This window comes from Diplotaxodon limnothrissa, linkage group LG8, assembly GCF_057381915.1.
Source record: "Diplotaxodon limnothrissa isolate DT_005_m linkage group LG8, D_limnothrissa_male_GT1.1, whole genome shotgun sequence".
Taxonomy (NCBI): domain Eukaryota; kingdom Metazoa; phylum Chordata; class Actinopteri; order Cichliformes; family Cichlidae; genus Diplotaxodon; species Diplotaxodon limnothrissa.
In genome coordinates, this window is record NC_140603.1 from 16392577 (window position 1) to 16419490 (window position 26914).

Below are 26914 nucleotides of genomic sequence, written 5' to 3' on the forward strand. Positions count from 1 at the left end.
GGATGTGAATGCTTGCCAGTACTGTGAAGAAAATGGTTTCAGCTTTGTGTTGGGACTGTTTAGATCCGAGATTAGAGTATTGATCTGTGATTGTGGACAACCCTCCCCCCACCCCATCCCACCTATCTGGGCATGATGTTTTGAATTATGACACAAAGGAGGATATGGATCCGTCACAGTCATGCAGAACAATCCTTAAAACATGCGATGAGACGTCCTTCATCCCGGGTCTTCAGGCGGTCCCTCTGGTGTCAGTTATAGGGGAGGAAGCTCGGGTTCATTCCTGCAGCGTGGATCCGGGCAGCTCGTTGGTCAGTGTGTGCCAGCGCTCCACTTTCTTGCCCTTGTTCTTCAGACAGTCTATCCAGTGCTGCAGAGTGTCTCCCTGTGAATGACACCCTAAGGATACCCCCCCTTACAAAAGCAGAAACAGAGCAGACAGTCAGAGGTCAAGAAGAGCAGGCACAGCAAGCTCCAGCACACAGCTTCTGAATATGTCTTGTATTGTTTTGTATTCCATTTTATTTATAATAGACGTCTAAAACACAGAGGATCAACAATGAAACCTCATGTTCCAGGCTTTTAATGGTTTTTTTATTCTGATCAGGTACTAATTAGACCTGTACATATTTTTTACCTTTGTCTAATGAAGTGTGTTCAGATTGGCCATTAATTGTGCTAAAAAATTAAAACGTCAGTAATGTTTTTTCTTTCTTTCTCTTTTCTTTTTTTTTTTTTTTTTAAAGCTTAGGTAATGGGTTGGGAAAAAACAGCATTGTCCAAAATACACCCGCAATAAAAGACATTTGCATAACGAACAATAACCGAAAAAGCAGAAAGACTTCAAGCCGGATTGGTTTCTAAGTAAAAAAGGGGAAAAATGAACACGGCTGAGTCAAGTTCCCCTGCAAACAGCCCATTGTGAATGGCTCTCCAGTTTTAGATCTAAGCCCCATCTTGTTTTTCACATGTGTTGAAGCACGTAGAGTGCGTATTATTTCAGGTCGGGAGATGTAGTTAGTTTGACTCATGAGCTTGGAAAGTGTGTATCCATTTCCATATGAAAATAATCCTTAACAAATGCCATTGTTCCAATTTGAGGAACATATGCCCACAACCTGACTGCCCATCTGCTTCAGAAAAATACCACAAACTGTATTTTTATGCAACATTTTCACAGTAGAAGGAGGTTTGGTGCTGAAAGTCTTGAACTAGGGCATGTTTGTCACTGTTTCTGTTCAGAACTGTTATCCACAAAAGACGTTTGGTTTGCTGGTGTCAGGATCTCATCTCTGCTTTTACCTATGATGTTAGCACAACAGAGTCTGAGGTCAAGGTCCTCAGCTGGAAATAGGTGGAGTGCCCACTCTGGGTCAGCGAGAGCTGAGTGTGAAAGCAAAGCTGTCGGTGAACCGCTCGATCCACGTTCCTAACATCACCTGCGATCACAGGCTTTGTGTAGTGACCGAAAGAATAAGATTGCAGATACAAGTGGCAGAAATTAGCTTCCTCCTACACGTGTCTGGACTCTCTTTTAGGGAAAGGGTGAGGATCTCGGTTATTTGGAAGGGGCTCAGAGTAGAGCCGCTGCTCCTCCATATTAAAAGGAGCCAGTTGAGGTGGTTCAGGCATCTGACCAGGATCCCTCCTGGAAGCCACCTAGATGAGGTGTTTCGGGCATGTCCTACAGAGGATGTCCCGGGGTAGACCCAGGACATTACACCTCTCAGCTGGCCCCATTGTCCCCCATAGAGCTGGTGGACGTAACTGGGAACACTGTCTGGGCATCGCTGCTAAGACTGTTGCTCAGAAAAACAGCAGAACATGGACGGATGGACGGACATCTTCATGTGATTTGCAAAATAAAAATGTAGAAAAATGCCAATGAAGAATTCAAACTTTTTACCTTAAAAGAGATTTAAAAGTGGAAGTAAATATAATCAAATGCAAGAATCTTAGGCTAAACATCTAAAAATGACCTGTAGCCTCACTCGTGGCATGAACTTACCTATGAAGTCATTGGATTTTCCTAAATCATAGTCCCACACGGTGACCTCCAGCGTCTTGGTCGCTAATTCTGAGAAGGAGATCTCATAGAAAAACTCCTGAGTAAAGACAGAGTGAACAGTCAGAAGATCTCGAGTCTCAGAAAACCTTTAATGCAGCTAACTGGTTGGAGGATACATTTAAAGCTTCTAAATGAGCTACGCCTTCGCTTTCAGTCATTACTGAAGTGGATGATGCGTACCTCATTAAACTCCGGGTTGAGAGTCTTTTTAATGACCGCTGTTTTGTGCTTGGATTTCTTGTGAACGTCTGGCTTCAGGTACCTGTGACAGAAGAATGTTTTACCGTCGTGTATACGATTCATTACTGTTCATATGTCAAAGCAGTGGAAGAAAGAATAACAGTCACGGCTGTAAAGGTCAGAGGAGGAAATCATGATTTTTCTATAACTGTTGAGGAAGAGGAAAGAGTCAGTGATTGCTGTGTTACTCTTACTTCATTCTTTATTCTAAATGAATACACCATATTGAAGCGCTACTAAGCATTAGATCAGCTGATTATTATTTTTTGCACTAATCTCGCCAGCTGGTAGCTGTAGCTTCATATTGAACAGACAGTGATATCAGTCTTCTCTAATCCAAGTCCCCCATCGATCCCCTGAAGGTTTCATGTATTATTTGTTAAACCCACAGAGGGGACTGATCAGTATGTCCTTCACCAGCACAGCACAGATTGTAAATTCACAGCCTCCCTTTGCGAGCTGTCATTAAATTCTCGGGATATTTTTAAGCCAGCTGGAAGCAGCGTGGCAAAAATCTCTATTCACATTTGCTTTCCACCCACCACCCACAGCTCGGGCTCGAGCGTATGTTCCCACACACTCTCAGACACAACAAAGCATCTGGGAAGATGCTCCCGCCAAAGGGCAAAGATGTGAGCACGCATCCAAAATGAAACAAGATGCGTGATGTGTTCCTGTGGATGTGTGAGGGATGCATGCGTAGGTTTGGTGCATGTAAAGCGGGAGAGAGAGAAAACCGGAGTTTGAAGCATAACGGGAAAAGATAAGGGAGATTAGTGTGTGCATGAGGTGAGGCGAGCGTGCTGGCATTTCTGCGTTTGTGCGCGTCCGCGTGTGTGTGTGTGAGCGTGTGAGATGGGAGGTTGTGGAGTGTTTTACTTATTGCAGAAACAGCCTCAAAGCCAGAACCAGCACTCAGGAAAACACTGACACGAGACGAGGGGCAATTTTTAAAGCTCATTTGTCCACTTTATGTCAGTTTGCATCATTCAAAACAGATACAGACACAAACAGACACACAGTGACACACGCAGTCTTCATCAGTGAGTAATGAATCTCCAGAGGACCTCTCTGACAACAATAGCACCCACATCTGTTTTTTTTTTCTAATCCTGGACCTCCTCATGATCCAGCGCACCCATAACATTAGATCATGTCACTGCCTTTCAGTCAGTTTCAAGCCTGTCAATACCCATACAGTCTCATAGTTGTCTTATAGTCATCGTGATGAATGAGTGACACATTTCCCAGTGGCCTCTATTTGTGTGAAAAGCTGCACTCATCCCTCATCGTTACCTGATGTGAGGTTAACTCGAGCCATCGATCACTCGTGAGTGGCAACAAAAGGTGATTTATAGGGTCTGTATGAGCCAAGAGCCAACCTGAGGTATTAAGGTGTTGAAGGAGGGAGACGAAGATTGTCCTGAAACGAGGATTGTGACATGTGAGTCCATCAGTCTGATCTGTGTCACGTGTTCATGTATCAGAATGTGTGTGTGTGAGCATTGTTGTGTGATAATAATAGTATGCTTATACTTTTTTTTTTAATTAAATGTATGCATTATTAAAAATAATTTTAAAGACTTGATAATTAGAAATAAAGTCCTTAAATATCACAGACAGGTAGCTAAAGAGATGACAATTTGTTTTAGTAAAGCTGATAACGTATGGCATCACAACCACCTGCAGCAAGTACAGATGTGTGTGTGTGTGTGTGTGTGTGTGTGTGTGTGTGTGTGTGTGTGTATTTCTAATATGAGTTACTATGAGGGCAGTGATCTGAGGTTAATTGATTAGCCTGCAGGTACATTTAGAGTGACAGCCAAGATTTGAATCCAGTCGAGTGCAATTCATATTATTAACCAAGGAAATCAATACGCTTACTATATCTCTTTCAAAATGATAGGTTAGAGGTGTTTATGTTTTGGTGATTATCACCTCCTGCACCAATATCACAGTATTCCAGGCAAACATCAAAGGTTTATGCCTCAGCTTTTGTTTGTCTGAAAGTCGCTAGTGAACACGAGTAATATTCAAATATCATAAAAGATACCATGTGACGAGTGGATCTTTTGCTCCCACTGATAGTCGCTAGGATTAGGTACCTTTTCATATTCAAACAGATACCTGGAAATTTGTACTGTACAGTTTTTGTGTGTATGTGTGTACTTTCTCATGGTGAAATAATAAATTGCCAACTTCATTATATAATTATTCTCTTAAAAAATAAGTTTCTGCTTCTATATTTAAGCATTTTGTTATTTATTTCATACATTATACACACCATACAGAATAAAACCTTTGTGTTTGACCAGGTGTTTCACACAGATTAGATGTGTTGCTATGACCACCTGTTACGGCTGTGGCCATACGAACACTGTGTGGGCTGTTTGTTCTGTGTCTCTTTACTGTGTTTAAGACTCTTTACAGGTCCCTCCCCTAATGAAGAGTAGTGAGCAGCTGATTGGACCATGGAACAGGTGACCACATTCAAAAAGCCGCTCTGACAGCTCCAGGGAGAGAGAGAGAGAGAGTGTGGAACGAGCGAGTAGCCTGACAGCCGTTGCAGTCCTGACCCTGGTTTTCCCAGCCTGTGTTTATCTTGTGTATTTGTGGGAGTGTGAATTGTAAAAGCCGCTCCTAGTGCATTAGCTGAGAGCCTAGGCACTCGTGGGCTGAAGCGGAAGGGGTGAGCTGCCTTTTCTTTTGGAATCGTTTTCTCCTGTTTTCTTGGTCAGGGAGCGAGGGATAGCTCTGTCATTTGTTTGTTCTTTTTTCTTTCTTAGGGTTTAGTTAGTCTTTTCTGGTGGGACTTAGTTGGTTTTGTTTATTATTTTGGCCTGGGCTCACCCTGGAGCTATGCTTCTTGTCCTTAAATAAAATCACTTTTTTTACTCACAACTGGTTTGGATGTTTGGCTTGGGAACCAGGGCGGGGATTTGTCTCTCTCTCCTCCAACCTTATGTGCGTCCCTACCCGCCTAGACTAGGGGCGTAACACCACCTTTGGATTTTGCATTTAAAATATTTGTTGTCTGAGCAAACTCGCAACACGAACCTTTGACGAGTTCTAATTTCAGTGATCTCAACGTAACATTCACACATTAAGTTTTATTAAAGTCTTAAGTGATAACTTGATGAGGAAGTCACCTTGGATTTTCAGATATATGCTATAGAGAATAAAAGTGTACAGTCAGTAGCAGCCAGCACCATTTGGTTGGTATGCTGAAAAGTAGTGAATACTGTACCCGGCCCCATTGGTTCCTCGCCTCTAAGCAGGTATGCGCCCACTTCGCAATGCCGGTGTTTATTTTCCCATCTTTGCTACGAGGTGCTCAGTTTTTCTGGTATTCTCTGGTTTCTGGTTGCCACCTCCCTGCTGTTCTCCTTGTGTGTGGAGATCTCTTAAAATTTAAGGGGTTACTTAAGCAAACTGCTGAGGCTTTGTTGCTGCTGTGGGTTGGACCATCGAGAAATAGGAATGGCGTTTCAGGGGCGGTTCAAGGACATGGAGGCTTGGTCTAAAGTATTTTGGCTCTTCATGAAATTCATGACTTGATGGCGTGCTTACGTTTTAACGTAGGGGTCGGAGAAACCGTTGACGTCCATGGCTGCCAGATGGGCGCAGCGCTTGACGCCCACACACAGTCCGCCACGAGCTCTCTCCTTGGCCTCGCCCTTCAAGTCGCCATCGGTGGATGGCGGGAGGAACTGGAGGCAGAGCAGCAAGCGTCCTCTCTCCTCTAGACTTCTCTGCTGCTCCATCTCCCACTGAAAGAGAAAAACAAATGAAAATCATAGAAACGCCAAACGAGCGGCCTTTGTAGTTCACACATTAGTGACTCGGCCTAAGCTTCAGGGTCAATAATGAAAATGAGGCAGCAGTTTTGTTCCACGACCTTCAAATCTGCTGCAATCAATGAGGTTTTTTTTTGTTTTGTTCTGCTTTTTGCATTATGTGTGATTTTAAATGTGCAGTGTAAGAATTAGCAGCTGACTCCGGCCCTGCTGAGCCTTTCACTAACTTGTGGCTTATTGATTGTTTTAGAGGCCCCACGACTTTATTGGTTTTTTTTCTCCCTTTTGTTTTCATCACCGTTATTTCTAGCCACAGAAAGCAGCTGTTTACAATGAAACAGCCCGATAAGCTCGATGCATGCTCCCTGCAGCACTAAATGACATACAGACAGACAGTCAGCGGCAAACTGGTGAACAGAGTGGTGTGTTTGGAAGCAAAGGAGCCAGATTTTCCCTCAGGAGTGAGTGGAGAGCTAAACAAAGCTCTAAGGAGTGTTAGGACTGGAGTGATGGACTGTAACGGTTCATTAGTGATTTTTCCTACCTTGAAGCTGTTTCCTGCCTTGGTTCTAGGCAAAGCTAACAGTGCAGACTCACTGAAACATGATTCAAATGAACGCTCATGTATTGATCTGATATCCATGACTGATGTATGATCACAAAATCAGGCTCAGTTTTGGAGTATAGTATAGTATAGCTAGTTCTCCTTCTCTCTTAATGGCCAGCTTGTGTTTCTCACCACATTCAAGGCTGTTCAATTAGTCCGCCTGTTCTCACATCTTTCAAACCCGCCCACAAATTTATTTCCTTCCCATTTGTCTGTCGCCCTGCGAGAAGCTGGCTCCACACTTGATGTATGTTGATTTCCACCTCCCTAATGAGCTGCTCTCTATCGATCTGTGAAGGTCCGAGCTGTTTCCTTACCAGGTACCCGGTGCAAATTATCCTCACTAATTACAAGTTTTTTTAAGTGCCCTGATTGCTGACGACAGATGGCAGAGTGGTTGTTGGTCTCAGAGAGAGACACACAACATGGGAGACAGGAAAGGCAGTGTGGTGACAAGAAGGGGCGAAGCTGTTGAAACTATTTTTAAAAAAAGGGAGGGCGGATCTCGAAGGAGATTAGTATGTGTGACATATTGATCTCCTTTGCTGTTTCCACCTCTTGCCTGAAGATAAGACTTAATGAGAGATGGAGAGATATTACAGGAGACGTTTAGTGGAGATACAGTAATGGTAGATCTGTGGTGCACCAACAAAGACAGCTTTTGAAAATCAATGCACCTACAGCGATGCAAATCAAAAATAGCAAATGCTTCTTTCCTATAAATACCGTACATGTACTGCTGCTGCTGGCCATGAGGGTGAGTCATGGGCCCGTGAGAGCGCCGTCTTCCCTTTCTTCACCCTCGGTTGTTGCTTTCTTTCTTCCTTTCATCTGTCACTTTGAATCTATTCTGTTGTTCCGCTTCTTGTCAAACGCTTTGGTAACTATTTGATGTTGTCCATAGAAAATACAAAAGCCGGGAGCGACCAAGTAAAATGACTTAGAGGCTGATGTTTCACTTTGTCCAGGACGGGTCTTTGCCGTTGGACTGAGAGCGCTCCTGAAGTTTGTATCTAAGCTCTTTAGATGAGCTCAAGTGTTAGATGAAAGTCAATGAGCTCTTTAGGTGTGCCTGCTTAAATAGGAAAGCTACATCCAGGGATGAGCATAAAGTCCACTTTAAAGCAGGACTGTATTACCAGTAGCCTGTGGCGTCTACTTTAGCACATCGTCGTGTGTTTAGTAATTAAACAATGTATTTTAGCCAGAGTGTAGTCAGTGCATGATATTGGCCTAAGTTTACTTGCAAGAAGGGGCAAAGGTAGCAACCCAGAGCAGCACACAAAGACGTTTATTTAGGATTCCTTTATCATTTGATTTAAATACACTTGATACTCCTAAGTGTAGTTTTTCAGTGTTTGGGGTGAGTGTTGTGAATAGAACTGCTTTAACCCCCAAATTCTTACCAAGTAGTTTTGGAATCTAAACTAATCCAACAGTAAAGGTAAAGAACGAGTGACGACAAACAAGTTGCACAGATCCCACTTAGGGGGGAAACCGCAGTGGTGTTCTACCAAGCGAGGTTAGTGGGTTTAAGTGGCTCTTTTTCCTGGCTGAATCACTGTGGTAGCTGTGCTGAACACATAATCCGGTCAGGTTCCAAGTTTCCAGCAATCAGCAGGAAGTTTTTACTGATTCTTCTGTTTACAGCATGTTTTAAGTGCAATATTGATTCTCTATCGGTTGAATATGTCTCATGTTTAGCGTTTAAAAGTATCCAGTTTAAAGTTTCAAAGCTGTAATGTGCAGCTGTCATGTCAGAAATCCACAGCAGCACCGAGATCGCTTTCATCGATAAAATAATTAAAGTGTCAATTTTACCACCCAGCGTGATGTAACCCCAGATTAATGACTTCGCTGCAGCATTAATCTCTCGTTTTATTTGTAACAGTGATCCATTTTACTGATAAGATCTCTGGAGTAGGTGATACTCACAGGGATCATTTTGTGCCCAAGAAGAGTCATGTGACCTCTGCAGAGAACCCAGCTTAACAGAGAAAGCTGATAACCACCATTGTGATGCCTGTTATCTCCACCTGGGATTTGTGGTCTTGTCAAACATAAATAAATCCTGACTGTGCTGAACGTCGTTGGTAGTATACCTCTCTAGTTGACAAAGTAGAAAATTTAAAGAAATGTTATAGTTAACATGAATATACACAAAATACTGTACAGTGCACTAGTTACAGCAGACTTTCAGCAATTTTTCACTCCTGCTCAGAAGACTACCCTAAACCTTGTTCTTCCAGTTCACCAGTGCAACTGTCCAAATGTCCACACACCTATAATCGAGAGATATTTGCAGACAGTGAGGATAAGAAATACTGGAAACATAAAGTTTGGCTGCTCTCGATTGCGTCATAGCTCGACTCTTTTCCTGCACAGCTGGGATTCTGCGTCTCATATCTGCGATGTAGCTTTCACTTTTTGAGGGTTGTCAAACACACAAACAGATCGGATGAAGAGGCCGCTCGGAGGAAACATTTGTTCTGCTTCATTTCTGCTGCTGTAAGAGTTTAAGTGAGAATTTTCAGGACGGATTCGGTAAACTCGACATTTAACGGCTTGTTACACGGTTGTGTTCCTCTCTAATTTACAGACTTGATTAGGAAGAAATGTCAGCGTTCCTGCACTCCCCCACCCCTCTGTCTGGTGTGGACAAGGAGGCATGCTGCATTTCAAAATTCCCCCACGCGAATCAAATCTATTTAGCCAGGAGCTGCTCATTTTGACCTTTCGGTGTTGCAGCTGTCACTGACTGACTAAATTTAGGGATAATGCTTTTTTTTCCCTGGTCATTTAAAAAACAGCTTAGGGCTTAAGGGGTAAAAGTCAGTGTGTGCATGTTAGTTTAGTTTATGCAGCTTTTAAAAGAACAAATAAAAAAGAATCATTCTTCAGCTTACAAATGAAATTTTGATTGGATTCGAAATAACGTAGCTCTGCTGAATTATTTCCACTCCGACAGCTTTGTTTGCTTTGTTGTGTAATTATTTTCAAAGATAATATTTTTTATACTGATAAATTGGATAGAAAAGTAAATAAGTATTAAGCACATGTACTTCTGCTCTAGCTAACTACAGATAAATATAGATCACTAACTTTATAGAGGTTTTTTAAAAATGTATCACTACCCTGCTTCTAGTTTAACACTAAAAATGCAAATGTATCAGGAGGTCACTTCGCCCTGTTTTGGAAGTGGAAGATAAAAAATGGGTGTTGTTCTTTAAGACAGGATGAAAAATGGACTGAGGGGACAGACAGGAGGGGGGTCATGTTGAACAGAACAGACAGAGGACTCGGGGTGTTCACCTCTCGCAGGTAGCAGGAGATTCCTCTCAGGGCTGTGCTCATCGCAGTTGGTGAAGGCAGCTGGAGTCGAGCAGAAAAAAGAAGAGAGGTAAATATTGAGGTGGAGATGCCTGAAAAGCAGGCAGGTTGGAGGAGCAAAGAGAAAGGGACGGCTGCATCGAGCGGAGAGGGGAGCCACTTTGAAAATTACATTCCTGACACAGCGTCTGTTCGCGGGATGACAGAAAGGCTTTAGCGTTTGATCGCAGAGTGGGCACCGGCCTCAGAGGGCCAGTCCAATACCAGCAGCCTTCCCCAGCTCAGAAAGAACAAAACCCAGCGCCCTCGCAACCCCTTTTAACACCTCTGCCCCCGACCCCTGTGCACACCCCCGCCCCCCACTTTTATTTTTTAATCCATTTGTTTCTCATCTCTCTGGCTTGCTCTTGCTGTCTATTGACAATTCTCCCCCCCCCCCTTCTCCTGCTCTTTCTCCTCACCTTTTATTCTCCCAGTGTTTGCAGCTTTTTTTTCTTTTCCCCCCACATGTGACCCAGTTGACATTTAACCTACATGAAAAGCTATTTGTGGCTCATGGGAGTGGAAATCAAATCCACTTCTTTCTTTATCAAGTATTTGTAATTCCAAGGAGGCACAAATCATCTCAGACTTCACATAACGAAATCATCAATTTCCAGAGGTTTTGGTAATAAGTAACATTCAAATTACTAATGATAACAATAATAATAAATTTGCCAACTTAGTCATACATTAAGAAATGCTTAAGTGGCAGAGTTTTTAAAGAACTCTTTTGTTATTGAAGTAAAATATAAGTTATACAGTAAGCTGTAGATAAGTAGTTATTATTATGCTCACTGCTGCTGTCTTTTATTTCATTACAATAAAAGATACAATTTTAATGTCTGTTCAGTCGGGCAGTATTTGTCAATTTAAGCAGGAAAACTGAAGATTTGCTCTAATACGGTTGATGTATTGAAGCATAAGAATATTTTGAGAAAATTATCTGATCGATGTAGCGAGTGCTCTGATGCTCCTGGATGAATCCCGAGCGCAGTGGTTTTATTTCCAATGATTTTTCCGAGCACAGCAGCTCATTAATGCCGTTCTGTTTGCGGACAAAGCGTTCAAGTTTGCTAGATAAGATCATTACGACAAGTCGGAAAATGTAAATAATTGATGAACTTGCAGCTGCTGTGCCACAACCTGATTTATTGATTTATTTTCAGCCAGTATGGATCAGTATTGTCACTGTACTGTTAAACTAAGCCAAAGGAAACACGGTGACATTGACCGTGTGAACCTTCAGCACATCTTAAAGCTGAAGTTTTTACTAGTTACATGCAGGCTGGCGATACTATCATACTGAATGATGCTGCGCAATAATACGATGTTGTTATCTACTTTGCAGGAACTGTTTGGGAGAGGCCTTTTTTCTGTGTTCCTATGCACAAAGTGAGCTCTAAAATAAATGGGCTGCCCAGTTTGTTGTGGAATACGTTGCCTGGCTGGCACCGAGCCCTGACCTTCACCTTCTCCCACACTTGTTGGATGAATTTCAACAGCCACCGAGAGCCGCGCTTTATCCAACCCAGTCATTCAGATTTAAAACTAGGTGGAAAGAGTTTAGGGTCTTACATTTTTAAATGTAACTTTTTTTTCATAAACATGAAAAACATGGGTGCAGATTTGCCATCAGCATTCAGTATTAACATTTGAAAACTTCGAGGTCATTTTTCTAAATCATTAGCGCATCTTTCTTTTCTTTCTCCCTAATCAATACCTTATAGCGCTCGGTCATTTCACACCATGCGCTGGCAGCTGGGATAGGCTCCAGCTGCTCTGCAACCCTTAACTAGACGGGCCTTTTTAGAAAATGGATGGAATTAATGCTTAATAAGTTATTGGATTTTTCACAAACTGGCAATACAGTTTATTTCTATAAATGCAGTTATTGATTTATAAATCTAAAGATGGCACAGATGTTGCACAGCCACGTTGCTTGTTTTTTTAATTTAAATATGATGAGACCTAGATGTGTGATATTCATCCAAGTGAAATGATACATCGATCAGGCACAACATTAAAACCACTGACGGATGAACTGATACGGTTTATTATCTCAGTACAGTGCAGTTTTCTGCTGGGAAACTTTGGGTCCTGGCATTCGTATGGAAGTTATTTTGACACCTATCACTCACTTGAAACTTGCACACCATCCACACCTGACAGTGGCGCTCCCCGATGGCAGCTGCTCTCCCAAATAGGACATCCTGTCACTTTGCAAATCTGCCCAAGAATGAGTTGGGGTAACACAATAAAATGCCCAAAGTGACAGCCCAACCCACAGACTCCCATCTGATCCAGCGCCAGAACAATCATGAGTCACATCCTGCAGCACGCAGGATGCACCGCCGGTAGCAGACACCGCAGGACGCCTCCAGAGGTCCTCTGTCCGAGACCCAACTGGTCAAGGCCGTTGTGACTCACATGAAGGGTTGCTACACAATATTACAGATGGTTTTATTGTTGTGGCTGACCGGTGTGTGTTACCCTCTGTCATCACCTCATCCCCTTCTTTCTCTGTGCACCCCCCATCTTTACTCACAGCTGTGAGTCAGACAGGATGCCTCAATAAATACTGCTATACCCCCTACTGTAGCATTCATCTCCCTTATACGCTTAGATTTTCCTTTTTCCTAGTTTTATAGGTTCTGTCTTTCCTTTTTTCCCCTCTCCCCCCCGTTCTTCTCACAGGAGGTGGATGCTCCAGACAGATGTTAAAGTGTTTGGTCTGGTCAGGCTTCACACGGCGCAGGGCCACCCGAGACTCCCCAATGAACTCATTATGCGTCAGCTTGTCTTCGTCGCACACGGACACCCTGGGAGTGAGAGACAGGGAGGGGATGGGGGGGTAAAGAATGAGAAATGAGGAGAGAACGATGGGCAGAGCACGAAGCATGAATCAAAATAAGAGTAGCTGGTTACTGCAGTGGCATAATAGGGCCATTGTAGGTATGGAATTCAATTACAGAGCTGGGTGAAACAATCTATTTACGAGGGGAAAAACTATAATTCTGAAATTTTACACATTTTAAAAGAAAGGCTTAAGAAAACACATCGCATCACTCTGCAGGTGGATCAATGTCACCGCACCACAGACGCTGGTGAAAGCACAAGAAAAAAGGGAATGCCGCATCCACATGTTGGCGCAAATAATACCTTTGCAGCTGTTCTTTGTTTCTGATGCTCAGCATATAAATGAGTATATTGTTTTCTTTTGAAGAGCATTAGTTCACAGTAACATTTCTGCAAAGTCTGGATGATAATGGCTAAAATCACAAGGATTTCTTTATTGGAGAGTCTTGTTTCAATAGGCAGTGTTTGGACCAACATGGAAGGCATCTTTACAGGTCTGAACAGCACTGTGAAAATTTCTTTAGCCACACCACATTTCTTAAGACTTTGCTTCCAAGGAGACGGGATGTCTTGAAAATTCTTAAAGTGGTCTTGAGAATAGTTCTCCACGCTTTCTGAAGGTCTATCAAAGGTTTTCTTTGGACATTGAAAATGTGTGAAAAAGCAGCCAGTGTATTTTTTTTTGTACCTGGTCATTTTTAGAGGATTTATTTTTTTGCTAAGCCACTTAACAGTGTTGTGTCTACACATAACAGACAACTTAGCGAAGCTAGTAACAAAATACTTTCAGGGGTTTTGACACTAAAAGCCTGTCACAAATGCATCATGTGTCCCCATTTCTTTATTCGAATCTATGAAACACAAAGAGAACGCTGTTTGACAGATAAGAAAATATTTTTGTACCAACAAAAAACTTTGTACCGATTGCCAAAAAGCACTTGGACCAAAACTTCGCATATCTCTACATGCTGTCAGGGCGTCTTTAAAAAATATGTGGAAGCTGGACTGCATTTCAAACTGCGTTTCAGGCAGTGGTGTTGGCCATCTTGTCAAAAATGATGGACGCAGAAAAGAACCATCTGAAAAGCATGAACAGCTTCATTTTTCAGCATGACAATGCTCCCAAACACAATGCAGCACGGTAAAAGCATACCTGGATAGGAAACCGCACAGTAGCGCACTATCAATCATGGATTGGCCTCCCTAGAGCCCGGACCTCAACCTTACTGAAGCAGTGTGGGGTCATCGTGACAGAGAATATAACAGACGGCAGAAACATCCAAAGAAGAGCTTTGAATGTCCTTAAAGGTGGTCACACCAAATACTGACTGACAGCATTTATTACAAGATTGAATTTCTACATATGCTTGCACATGTTTTAACAAGTCACTGCACCCATTTCTCATTTTCTGAGCAAAATATAAAGAAATGAGGGGTGAGTCAAGGGTTTTGCATAGTATTGTATAATATCTGAGATAATTCAAAGTTTTACTAAAAATAAAAGTTTTTTGTTAAGTCATCATCTGCCTCCCCACCACCCTTTTTATTTGTTTAGACCTACAATGACCCTGATATGACAGAAAATGTAAAGTAATCAGAGGGAGAGTGCTTTTTGTGTGTGATGGAGTGTGGTAGTCAAACACAATATCATGAGTCATTTTAGGGAAGGGAAATCACTGACATAAACACGACCTGAATAAAGTAACAGAGTCAGAAAGTGACCGACGCTACATGTAAATCAGGCCTGTGTGTGAGTGTGTGTGTTCAGACTAGAAGTAATTACCATTTTCCTCCAGCAGGAATTTATATAATGTGAAAGTGCATCATGCTAGGTTACGTCAATCCATATTTATGGGCCTGGCAAACTTTTACACCTGCCATAATAGTGCCTGAAATAAACTAGTGGGCGGGTGGGGAGAGTGGAGTGAAGGAGATGCAGGGATGCTGTGTCTGTGAGGATTTGAGTGACGTGATGAAAACAGGCTAGTCTATTTAAATGAACATGTGAAGTGATATGTTACAAGCTAACTGAAGCCCAGCACCTTTTCTCTTTAATTTATGTAAATATGAATGAAAGACATACAATGGGAGGAAGAAAATCAAGAAAGCGATCGGCCACAGGAGAGATTGGTATATAAACATGCTGCCTCCCCATCTACTGCTTCATTTGACTTCTTACTAAATTCATAACCACAGGTGTAACGTTTGTCTTCAGTTTCTGATAATAAAAGACAATAATCTGTTAAAATACCGAGAGTTAATATCTAGTTTAGTGACTTAAGTTTCCTCAATCTAAAACATTGAGTATCAAAAAGACAAAACTAATGATGAAGAGAGGGGGGGATGAGCGCAGATGAGAGCAGCAGCTGGCGCTAAGGGGAGAAAGATGGTGTAAAACAGCTCGAGGGTGAAGTGGTAAGTGAGAAAATGATGGGTCAAAGAGGGAAGAAAGATGGAGCCATTATAATACCAGCTGGATGTAAGGCTTCACTTACAGGACATCAAGTAATAAAAACATTTAAGTGTCATTGTGACAGCTCGTAATTACTGACGCATCAGCCATCATCCATAATGTGAACCCAAGCAGGGGGGTGAATCTGATCTACACATACCAGCATCACCTTATATACAGATGAAGTCTCATTGTGACTGCCTGCTGTCTATTTCCGGCTAAAAACGTAGAAAACGTTATCAAAACCTGTGACTTTTTGAGTCAAACATTGATAAATAATAAGATAAAATAGCAAAATGTTTATTCTTTAGTTCCACATACTTTTCTTCTTCTTTTTTAAACCAAATTGAGCTTCAGAAAAAAAACCTTAATTGGCTTTTGGGCTGTGGTCCTACACACGGAGTGTGATAGCGCATTCATTTGAAATGACCACAAGGAGGCGATACCTGTGGTTACAAAAACAGTTGAGCTTGATTTAGACTTCTGCGGGATGCCGTAACCGCAACCATCCACGGCATTTAAGTTGTTGTGGTATGCGTTGACCGGATGTGTAGTTACATCACATCAGGTTATGTGGACGGTTACAGCGTAGGGTTAAAATGAGTTTCCCATTTCTGCGTAGTTAGATATTTCCTGCTGAGGCATAATTCTCTCAATAAACCCACCCTGTTGGTCACTTTGCGTGCTGCTAGTAACGTCATCATAGTCACATCCTTTCAAGTTCAGTGTTTTGGTGCTGGTACTCCCTACAATATGCTCCTGAATGATCAGTGTCCCCAATCAGACAATACCTTCACATCAGCACTAGTTAGCAGGAGAAGTGGTCAGTTTTTTAACACTGTTGCAGCATCCTGCTCTGTGTAATCTGTGAATCTGAGTTTCCTGCTGATATGTCATTAAAATGGCAGTAAAAACTGACACGATCCTAAATACATGTCTTCAATCTGGCTGCGACAGCAACACAAGTTATAAAAGAGAGGTACAAGACCGGCAACTTTGTTATAAGGTGACGTTACGATCATGCAGAAATCTGTGGTAAATGGCCCTTGACTTTTCCTTTTACACTTTCCTGATGAGTTATGGACTCAGTCGCTCATTTCGAGTGGGAAAAAAGCCTAAGGTGTAAATTTTGTTTCTCTAACTTTCAGAAAGATAGATCGTGCAGAGAGATGTGTGATTTCACAGTCAGATCAACTCCTTGCTGGGCTAATCTAGTTTCAAAACACCAAGATTCTCATGTGGCTTAAAAACAGGATTTAACAAAGCAACAGGTGACGTCACAGCAGCTACATCAATTTCAAATCATCATAACAGGATAAGCTGTGCAGTCTCAGCTTGTTGCAGGGCAACACCTCCAAAGCTTAGTGTCACCTGATGCTGGCGGCTATAACAGAGAATATTGTAAGTGGTGTGTGAGGAAGTGGAGGCAAATAAGAGGGCGATATGTATTATACTAAAAACAAACCCTTCTCAGCCGCCTATTGTATCTATCCTGCTCTCCAGCATGGCGACAGCTGTTAGTCACCAAGAGCGTCAGCCATCATTATTTTACTGTTTAATTCATTGTTGGTCTAAATATATGATTTTTTCCCCAGACTGTAGAAAAGAGAAAACATTGATCTGGGCAGCACAGTTTGTTTCTTTGAGGGCGATCACTGACCATCACCTCATCAGGTACAAAGGATATGGGCGCTAGCTACTTAGCACGCTAACTCTGGTAGCTATCCATGTAACTACCGTAATGACATTGATACTTTTTTCCTGTTTATGTAGCTAAGTAATTTATAAAATAGTGATGATTTCTTCTTCTGCACGTTGATTTTGCATTTTCTTATTGTCCCTTTTAAAAGCTTTCATTTGTCACATTATGGGTCAGTCACACTAGAGTTAAAAAAAGTTTTCCTAGCAACTGAGAAAAACTGGTGGTTGCCCAGTGACTGCATTAAATTTTTATTTTAATGTATTTAATTTTTTTAGCTTTTAGACTAAAGTTGCTGCCCCGCAATAACTTTGTCACTGTTTGTGGAGGAATTTCTCTTTCAGACCTATGAGGTTTTGGCTTGACCCTGAATATCAGAGGCAACAGCTTTTTGCTGATTTATACCATTTACCTTCTATAGTTACACAAACAGATCGCATGTAATTGCCAACTTGACCCCATTCAGTTGCAAACCAATGGCATCTCATTGCCAGTTCTTTGTCGTCTTGTTCCACTAAAGTTGCTCTAAAGACGGTAGCTGAGTTCGAGTGATTGCAGACCTGGTCTTTATCTTCAAATATTTCTAATCCAACAAGACCAGAGGTTCATTGCACAGACTTACAGCAATTTTGGTTGTGCCATCATCTTGAAACACTGTTTTCCCCAGTGTGACTGTAGCATTAGCTTGTTTTGGAAAAATCAGAAACTCTTAAATTCTTAGGAGCTGACACCAAACGTGTCCACAGTGACTGCTTGAAACAATCCTTTGAATCTCGTGCTCTCAGAAGTTTGTCAATTTTAAAGACACTGTATTTCACAGATCGATGGTGACATGTTTCCATGTTTACCTAAGTTCAACTTCCCATCTCCTGATCTTTACATGTCTCTGCTGAATTAACACTGCCAGATTCTCTAATTTCCCTGGAGAGATCATCCGTCGATCCTATTTAAATCCCACTCCCATGTGTGCCACGGCAAAGTTTTAGTCACAGGCAGAAACAATTCGCAGCTTTCGTCACCTCTAGAGGGGGGTCAATGAAATTAAAACACCCCGCGGAGCTCAGTCTGACCTCAATCTGTCACTGCAACTTGGATAGAGAGAAAGCAAGGAGCCAGATTGAATGAGAGACAAAGAGAAAGGAGTGGTTCAGAACGAGTGAGGGGAGATCTTTTCTGATCCTGGTGGACAGGAGAGTGTGAGGATGGGGAGGAACAAAGGTGAAGAGGATCTCAGTGGAGATGGAAACAGAGAGGAGCAACATGGCAAAATGGAGAAAGGCAAATAAAACCAGGAGCTGTGATTGAGACGATGATAAGAAAATCCTTTGTAAAGCACGGGTCAGCTTTGCGATGGGAAATGATAAACAGAAAGGCAGGGCATGAAGAGGACAGAAATAGCCTTTCCTAGAGCAAACATTTACCGGAGTGTTTTGCGGTACATGTCTTCCTCGGTGATTCCACAGTAGGTGAGCGTCTCGTTCCACATGGGATTCAGCGTGTTGCGAACAGTCTTGGTCTTCAGTTTATTGGCCTGTAAGTGATGGGCAGAGAGAAGAACACATCAATTTAATGCCAGGCTTTGTCGAGGAGAGACAAACGGAAAACAACCTCCGCGAGGAAAACAAGTTCAGTTCCTACAATCTACAAGGTCATTTTGCCTCATTGCCGATTTATTGGTCTGCACTTTAGTTTTCATTGCATAACGCTAAAAAATGCAACATGAATTAAATCTGCACTTCAGAGTCCTTGTGACACGATACTGAAGGCATCTTTCATTTAGGGACAAAAACTCTGTTCTGATAAGAAAATCAGACCTTGCAGGCGCCTGGGAGCAGATGCAGCTTGACGTAGGGATCGGCCAGACCATTGAAATCCATCGGCTTTAGACCCTTTTCAGAAAAGATACAAGCCATGTACAAAAGAAGATCGCAGTACAAATGTTCAACATTTAAAACGACTAACAGACTAAGACTTGAAGGGTTCTTTCTTCTTCTTCTTTTTTTAATCAGTAGAACAAAAAACACATGCTGTTGAGTTGTATCTTGGTTCAGCTGCAGTGGCTCTAATGGAGTTTTCCGAGTTTGGGATTTACCTTTGCTCTGAGGACTGTGCAGTGCAGGGAGCTGGTGGCTTTCTCGTACAGTAGGTCAAACTCTAGCGTCCCCAAAGAGGCTGGAAGGCAGTTAATAAAAAGTCACACACACACACACACACACAAATCTGCGCCATTTACTTTGGTAATTGCTTTTGAGCTGATGACTTTATTATCTGCAAAACAGATGGAGAATGATGGCAGGGAGAAACACAAACAGCAGATGAGAAGGAGAAATTGAATTCGCTCAGACTTTTATGAAAACATCTTTTCTTTGTTTGAAAGGAATACATAAAATATTTCCCTTCTTGTTGGGAGTTGATAGAGAAAGATTGAAACTGCAGTGCATGTACTGCAGACAGCAGCTGGGTGGCTGACCTCAGCATAAAGCATGGAAACAACCTACACTGCTTCTACCCAAAAACACATAAAAACCCATCTCCTAGCAACTCTTAAACTGAATGACATGTCTTTCATTCATCCTTTGTAATGCTATTCCCGTGTAGAGGTTGACCTCTAATGTAGTACCCGGAAACTTCTACAAAACTTTATACTCAAGTCTTGGTACATGTTTATTAAACGATCTGTCCTTTTTTATCCTTGGTGGTATTTTTCTTCTGGTGGTCTCCGAAGTCCCTGTTAGATTTACAGTCTTACTTTTCATGACTCTGTGTATTTGTAGTTTCTGGTATTTTCTGTTTTGTTCTGAAGGTTTTCTTGTGTTGTTTTAGTTCCTGTTTTTGATGCTTTCTAAACCTTTATCCTTGTATTTAATTGCTTCCCACCCCAATAGGTCAAGGAAAGGTGTAAAGGGGAATTTATTGGGACTTGCACAGAGAATCCCACTGCATTTACATGAGACGCTTATATTCCTCTAAAACTACATGGTCCTGAAGATGGAGAACAAAAAGCACATCGCTCTGCACGCTTTTAGTAAAAATAAGACCACAGCCTCCTTGCAACTAAGAAAACTGAGAGGTTTCTTGGTGACAGAATTGAATTTTTTAATATTTATGGACTCACTACAAGTAGCTGCAGCGACCAGCTGGTTCGTCAGAGGTTTATTGTGCAACACCCTCAGCCTGCAAGGCTGCCTTCCACCAGGCAACGTGGTGATTAAAAACCTTGGGACTCTCTGCCAAATAGCTGTGTTCTGGTTACTTTCTTATATAAAAACAAGGTTGTCAAGCACCTATGTCGTTCAGCAATTAAATCATTGCCCTGCAGACTGTACCTCAATATTAAAGCAGGAATTTGTGAATTTCAGATCTTTGAGGTTCTGGCTGGACTCTGAATGCTTGTAGTTTATGTGAATCTACCGATTTAGCCAATTTATTGCAGTTAATTGCAAACAAAATTGCTATTTTATAGCCAACCTGATGTACAAAGGTTGCCCTGAAGATGGCAACTGACTGTGAGCGATTGCATGACAATGAAATTGCAAGTTCATTGCAGATGTCCAGCATAATTTTGGTCATGTTGTGGTCTCAAACTACTGAATTCACCGGGGAACTGTAGCTTTAAAAAGCCAGATTAATAAACTTTGATATATTCTGAGGTAATCTGATAAGGAAAGTTGCTTTTTTTTTCTTACAATAAAGTTGGAGTCCTTTTGCAGACTATGCATGGAGCACTTGCTGCAGTGCAAAGTTCTTTCAATATTTCAAGCGGTGAAATGATCCGCAGTAAACCAGATGTGCGCTGACTTAATTTTATTTGCTCTTAGATTAGGTTGCTTCAATGAGACTTCCAGGTGACTCACTGTTATCATCGCTGTCACAGCTGTCGATCTCAATGGAGGTGTCCATGCTGCTCATGGCTGACAGGGAGCCCCCTCCCCCCGCTGCTCCCAGTAACTGTGGCGACAAAAGGCCACTGCTCCCCCCTCCTCCTCCCATGGGCCCTCCAGCTTGACCTGTGCTGCCAGGGCTGAGCGTTGTGGGCGCCGCCACCTGATTGGGCGAGAGTGGCTCGGAGAAGGAGGAAGTGGGCGAGAGGCGAGGGAAGTAGGCGGAGATTTGACGAATGGGGCGTATGGGGCCCGGGCAGACATCGATGGCCATGTGCTCCTGGATGGTGATGCCCAAACGTTTTCCTTTTCGCACAGTCATAGGGCTGGAAAGGAGAATATCACATTAGTGTATGCACACAATTTTGAATTGCTTACCAGTGTAGAAAGAGTGAAGACGGGCCTTTTCTTTTCCTCAGCACTGAGCTCAGTGAGGTGTTTGATTACAAACAGTCTCTGCTCCTCTAGGATTTTCATTTTCAAGAACATATCTAAGGATGTTTTTTCCTCACAGTGCTTTCCTGGTGAAAATCTTTCTAGTGTAACTGGAACAGTTTTAAAAGATGACATTACATTTAAGATGTGCATACATTTGCATTTCAATTAAGCAGATCTGAATAAACCCAACCCTATCAGAGAGGATAAAAGATAATGGACAACGGGGGTCTCCTCCATATCCTAATCATCCTCAATGAAACAGCAGTGTGTGTGAGAGTGTCTGAGCATGCATCTTATCTATAAAAAGCTTTTCAGAATGCTCTGCAGACACAAAGGTAATTACATAAATCTTTACAGGCTGAGATGGAGAGAAGATTCCTGATGATTATATAGTGTTGTGGTTCCAAGGAGTGGAGCTGACCACGAGGCTGATGTGTCTGCTCTTTTCCCAAAATAAAAAAAAGAGGGGGTGGACAAATATCTCATAGCTTTTGTTTTCTCAGCAGGGCTTGAGGGGCCATTCTGTCCTCTGCAGCGAACTGAAAATCCCCCCCTGGACTCCCATCGCTGCTTTCTCTGCATTAATCGATTGGAACTGAGAAGTTAATATTTGCACTTACTCCGTGTTTGCCGTGCACGCCGAGTTCAGCGAGATTTAGAAACATAAAAATGAGAATTCAGACAGGGAAAGCTTGGTGTTCTGTTTAAGTATTTTTCATGTAATAAATTCTTATTTTAAGCTCATTTTCAACGTCTTATTGGATGAAAAGTAAAAAGCGAGACTGTCTTCATCTCTCCCGGTTACCTCTAATAGCCTATAAAAACATCAGAGTTTCTTTAAGGTTAAACATGAGAATAGAGGCATTTTAATTATTAATTCAGACAGTACACCTCTTTACATTCATCCCTTCTAAAGAGCAGATGCCAGTCTTCTATAACACAAATTTTTAGTGAAGGTCTTGCATCAGATTTTGTATCAAATTCAAAGGACTCGACTGAATATAGACACATTGCCACGAAGCCCTCCTTTCTCTGTGAAATTACTAGTTATGTAACATAGAAAACTACTTGGATAAGGTCAGTATATTCAATAAGCTTACTGCTTTCAAATGGTTTCACCAGAGAACTATTAAAAGGGTCTGAAATTACATGTCACGAACTGCAGACAGTATGAAAAATTGGACGCAGCTTCTGGGTCAGAAAAGTGGAGCTGTGGTTGCAAAATGATATCTAGTTGTATAGAAATCTTTGTGGACATGGCCCTCACGCCGTGTCCACCTGTGTAAACCCTTTGCTGAAAAGTTTATGGGCTCAGTTGATTATTTTGGGGTTATTCCGAATGAAATATTAAGTCAGTTTGTACATTTTAGTGAAAATCTCGTGGGCCTCACCCAATCTTATATTTTTTTACTAAAAAAATGCAAAAGAAAGTGTTGTATTGAAAATTTTATGCAAAAAACATAGACAGCACAGGCAGTTGGTTATAAATTGCTAATGCTACCTTAGTGTTAAGGTCTGTGTACGACCCACATGCCACTCTGAGACAAACTTCAATCAGTCTCGTATATTTAGGTCAGTGTAATGAGTAATATCACAAACTGACCACCACCTACTAACAGTTTTAATTCACATTTTATATAAAGCAATACATAAGGCAGCACGGTGGCACGGTGGTTAGCACTGTTTCCGCACAGCAAGAAGGTCTTGAGTTCAATTCCACCATCAGTCCAGGGGCTTTCTGTGTGGAGTTTGCATGTTCTCCCCTGAAAAAGGATAAGCGGAAGCGAATGGATGGATAAATACATTTATATACCTACCTACTTCAAACATGTACCTGCAGTGCCTCCACAGCCCACCAGGGGGCTCCAGCTGCAGCTCACAATCCGATTGTTCAGTCTGACGTCACTAGCCGTGTCTGGGCCTAAACTCCGCTGCAGGTCCATATATCAAACGATCACTATGGCATTACTGAGAGTTGAAAAACTATCTAAAGTCTTTCATCTTTAATAAAATGATCAGCGTTCTGCTCTACCAGGTGTAACAATTGAGTTTAACATCCAGGCATCCATGAAAACGGAATTTATGACATTTAACGGAGTTAGAAGTTAGCAGGAAGTTAGCTCGCTAGCGTCTATCTAAATACAATATAGCACGTCCTGACTGCGGGGTTTTGGAAACAAATTAAAACGTACAGCTCTGTTATCACTTCCAGCATAAATGAAGACAGAAAACTAAACAGCAGTGACGTTTGTAGGGTTACTGAAGTTGGGCTAGCTGGTATATAATGATGTGCTACGTGACCGCTAGCGACACAGCTATGTTAGCATAATATAAACAAGCTAACTTTTTTTCCACTCGATAAAAGTTAATGTGAGTGTTCTCGGTGGTCAGGAACAAATGTAATCGCATGGCAGGATGCTGTAAAAGGACCAAACTTCAGCCAGGAGAACAACTGAGATAATCCATCCACAATACGAGGTTAGTCAGTCATATACTGCTGCATGGGCTGGGCTGTAGTTACATCCTAAGGTTTTAAAAACTGAGTTTAAATAAATGATTAGTGGTAATAAAAGCAGAGGGAGGTCAACAGGGATCACTGACTGTTTTAGGAGCTTTTTGAGATCAAATAGAAGAAAATACATAACATTAAACATGTTAACAACACAAAAGCCATATTAAACGCAGACTACTTTAGACCCGGAAGTAGGATTCGTCGCGTCATCACTGAACAACCGGATAGCATCGATAATACAGTTGACCTACAGTGTACTCATTGAAACGTGTTTTTGATAAGTAGTTAGCCGATGAGTATGTGGGTTCACAGCCAGATCTGCTTCTCGCTTGTGACATCTGGTTCTAAATCACCAAGACGGCGGTGACAGAAACGCTCCACTGGGTCACATCACATGCCACCAACAAACATGGCGGAGAAGTGGGGATGTTGAATTTTAGACGAGCCTGTTGTGTCCATATTACCGGAGTCACTAACCATGTATTTATTGTTGACAAGATTTTGAAAAGGACACTCACGGGTGAGCAAAAATGTAGCTACAGCAAGCAGGCGGTTACACTTGAACTGTAGTAAAAGGCTAGCCGACTATAACCAAAGGTCGAAATCAGTGTGAAAGTAGCCACCAAAACCCCACAAAGTCAGAACATTTTTGTACCCTTCCGGTAAAACCACACCCTGCTTTACACTTGAACAGAATCAGACTAGTTGTTTTCCAGCTACCACTCTTTATGCTAGGTTAATGGCTGCAGGCTGTTTTGGGGGTCAAACTAGTAAACAGATCCATTTCCGAGACTTCTCTCATCAGGACTCCATCATTATGACCAACAACTCCCCTGGCTGTCAGTGGCTCTAAATTTGTTGCCTCTGACCGTTGACCTTGAGTAGAATTGCGGGCACCGAGGGTCACTCGTCATACACAATCTGGTCTCACCGCTGTGAGCGCAACAGCGGGTAATATACACCACAGATAATCCAGCTCTTTCTTGGCCGGCGTTGAAACAAACTGTTGAAGCACGCCGCAGTGTGCCATGCTGCAAACTTCCCTGACTCATTTGACTGAAAGGACTTTGACAGACTTCTGGCTCTGGGATGGGAAATGATGGACATCTTGCCTTTTATAAACCAGCAGCTGTCATGTTTTTGGTGCCACAAGAGCACATTTAATGACATCAGAAATCCTGAAAAACACGGAAAAGCGCCGCCGCTCTGTTTTACTGTTCAATTAAGCAGAGCAGAGATATCCTAGACTTGTTGCACGCAGAGTCAGAGGTAAATCATTTAGAGAGAAAACAAAGCAATAAATCACTTCTGCCCGACAATAAAATAAACAAAACAGAAGCCGCCCACGGGTGAAAATGAACTTAAGAGGTGGATTGCTTGATATTAAGAGGAAGGTGAAAACGAGTCAGTGAGCTCTGAGATGTTGATTGACTAAAATTTATTGATGGATTAATTCAGAAGTTCTTATAAGAAAAAATAAGCCAGGAAAGCGCACACACACACACACGCACACACACACACACACACACACACACACACACACACACACACTGTGCCATATCAGCATGCACATCTGCAATCACACATGTAAATATAGTTCTATGAGTTATTAATTCCCCTAAAATTACACACAAACACACACACACCCAGCAGCTTGTTGGAGGGTATTGGCTGATATAATGTGTGCAGTCAGTCCCCCCCACCCCCTGTTTTTGGCAGATGTGGCTGTAAGCTGGAGCAGCCTGAGCACTACCAGCACCACAGGCATCAACAGCAGCACACGTACACCCTAGAGGCCCGGTGGCTCGCAGCTCTCTGGGAAGCAGGAGCTCTCAGGGAGCTCAGGACTGATCGCTCTCACGCTGCCAGCTGGAATCTCTCTCATCTTCTCGTTTCCTCGTCATCTTGTTGCTGAGAAGTCTGGCTGCACGCGCGCAAGATAATAAGATGCCGATTTCAGCGTTACACTTTACAGGTTTTTATGTGCTGAAGCACTACTTTGCATAATTCCTATATGCTGCAGGATAATGTGCCACTGGTTCCCTGCAGCTACACACACTATCCCTACATCTATTAGTTATGCAACCATATACAGTAGAGTATTTTATGCACGGCCCCCTTGTACTTATGTTCATGAGGTTACATAGGTTTCCAGCTTCAAAAGGGGGGGGAGCGACGCTGCCACAGTCTGGCGGTCAGAAATATTTTTGCGCAACATGCAATCTCCCCTCCTCCCCTTTTAGCTCCTTCACTTTAAATTAGAGTCATATCACAGGCATGGGAGCTCTCTTCTTCAACCTCTGTCTTCTCATCTCCTGCACTCTTTATCTCTCATTATCTCTCCATTAGTCTTTCACAGACACCTTTATTCCACCTGTAGGTGCGTGAGGATTTCTCTGTCTCCCGGCTGGTTTTCGTCTACTTTCCCCCGTGTCCTACATACAATGGGGCCCCTGCGGCAGGCTCCATTCACCTTTAAATAACAAGCTGCTGGCTGACAGGCAGATGGTATAGTACTGTGCTTTCAGAGTGTAGCTGCTCATTAGAGCATCATCTACAGCTAACCATCGTGACAGTCGGCACTTATAAATTAAGAGCCAAGTTATTTTCAGGCAGCCAGGAACGGGAAAACTTGAGTGAGAGTGTGACAGGAAGGTGTGAAAGAAAAGTGAAAGAGCAGACACATGCCACATGTTGCACCTCACTGCTGTATGCAGAATGATCTGCCTGGTTTGTGATGCATTAGTTTTTTACCTTAAAAAGAAGCAGACATGCACATGAACCTTACAGACAAAGTGAGCATGCAATGACGGCAGTGGAAGGTGGCCAACAAAACCTAAAACCAAACATCTGAGAAGAAGTGCAGGTGCAATTTAAGAGGAAAAATTAACATTTCCAGCCTTGGCTTTAGAATCAAACTATCTGCATTTCAGAATAAAAGAATAAATACGGTGTCTTACCTCAGTGATAGCGTAAGTGTGAAACTCCTCAT

General features: G+C 42.3%; 1 protein-coding gene across 1 annotated transcript; it reads right to left on the bottom strand.

Moving 5' to 3' along the window:
- Positions 1-277: 277 nt before the first annotated feature.
- doc2a (double C2-like domains, alpha) lies at positions 278-26914 on the bottom strand. The gene is made up of 11 exons (XM_085360698.1): positions 26883-26914; positions 20946-21298; positions 19184-19263; positions 18906-18980; positions 18513-18622; positions 12777-12903; positions 10025-10084; positions 5879-6078; positions 2249-2330; positions 2009-2105; positions 278-414 (listed from the first exon to the last, which is right to left on the bottom strand). Exons 1-11 carry the CDS (start codon positions 26912-26914, stop codon positions 278-280), a joined length of 1353 nt encoding a protein of 450 aa, XP_085216824.1.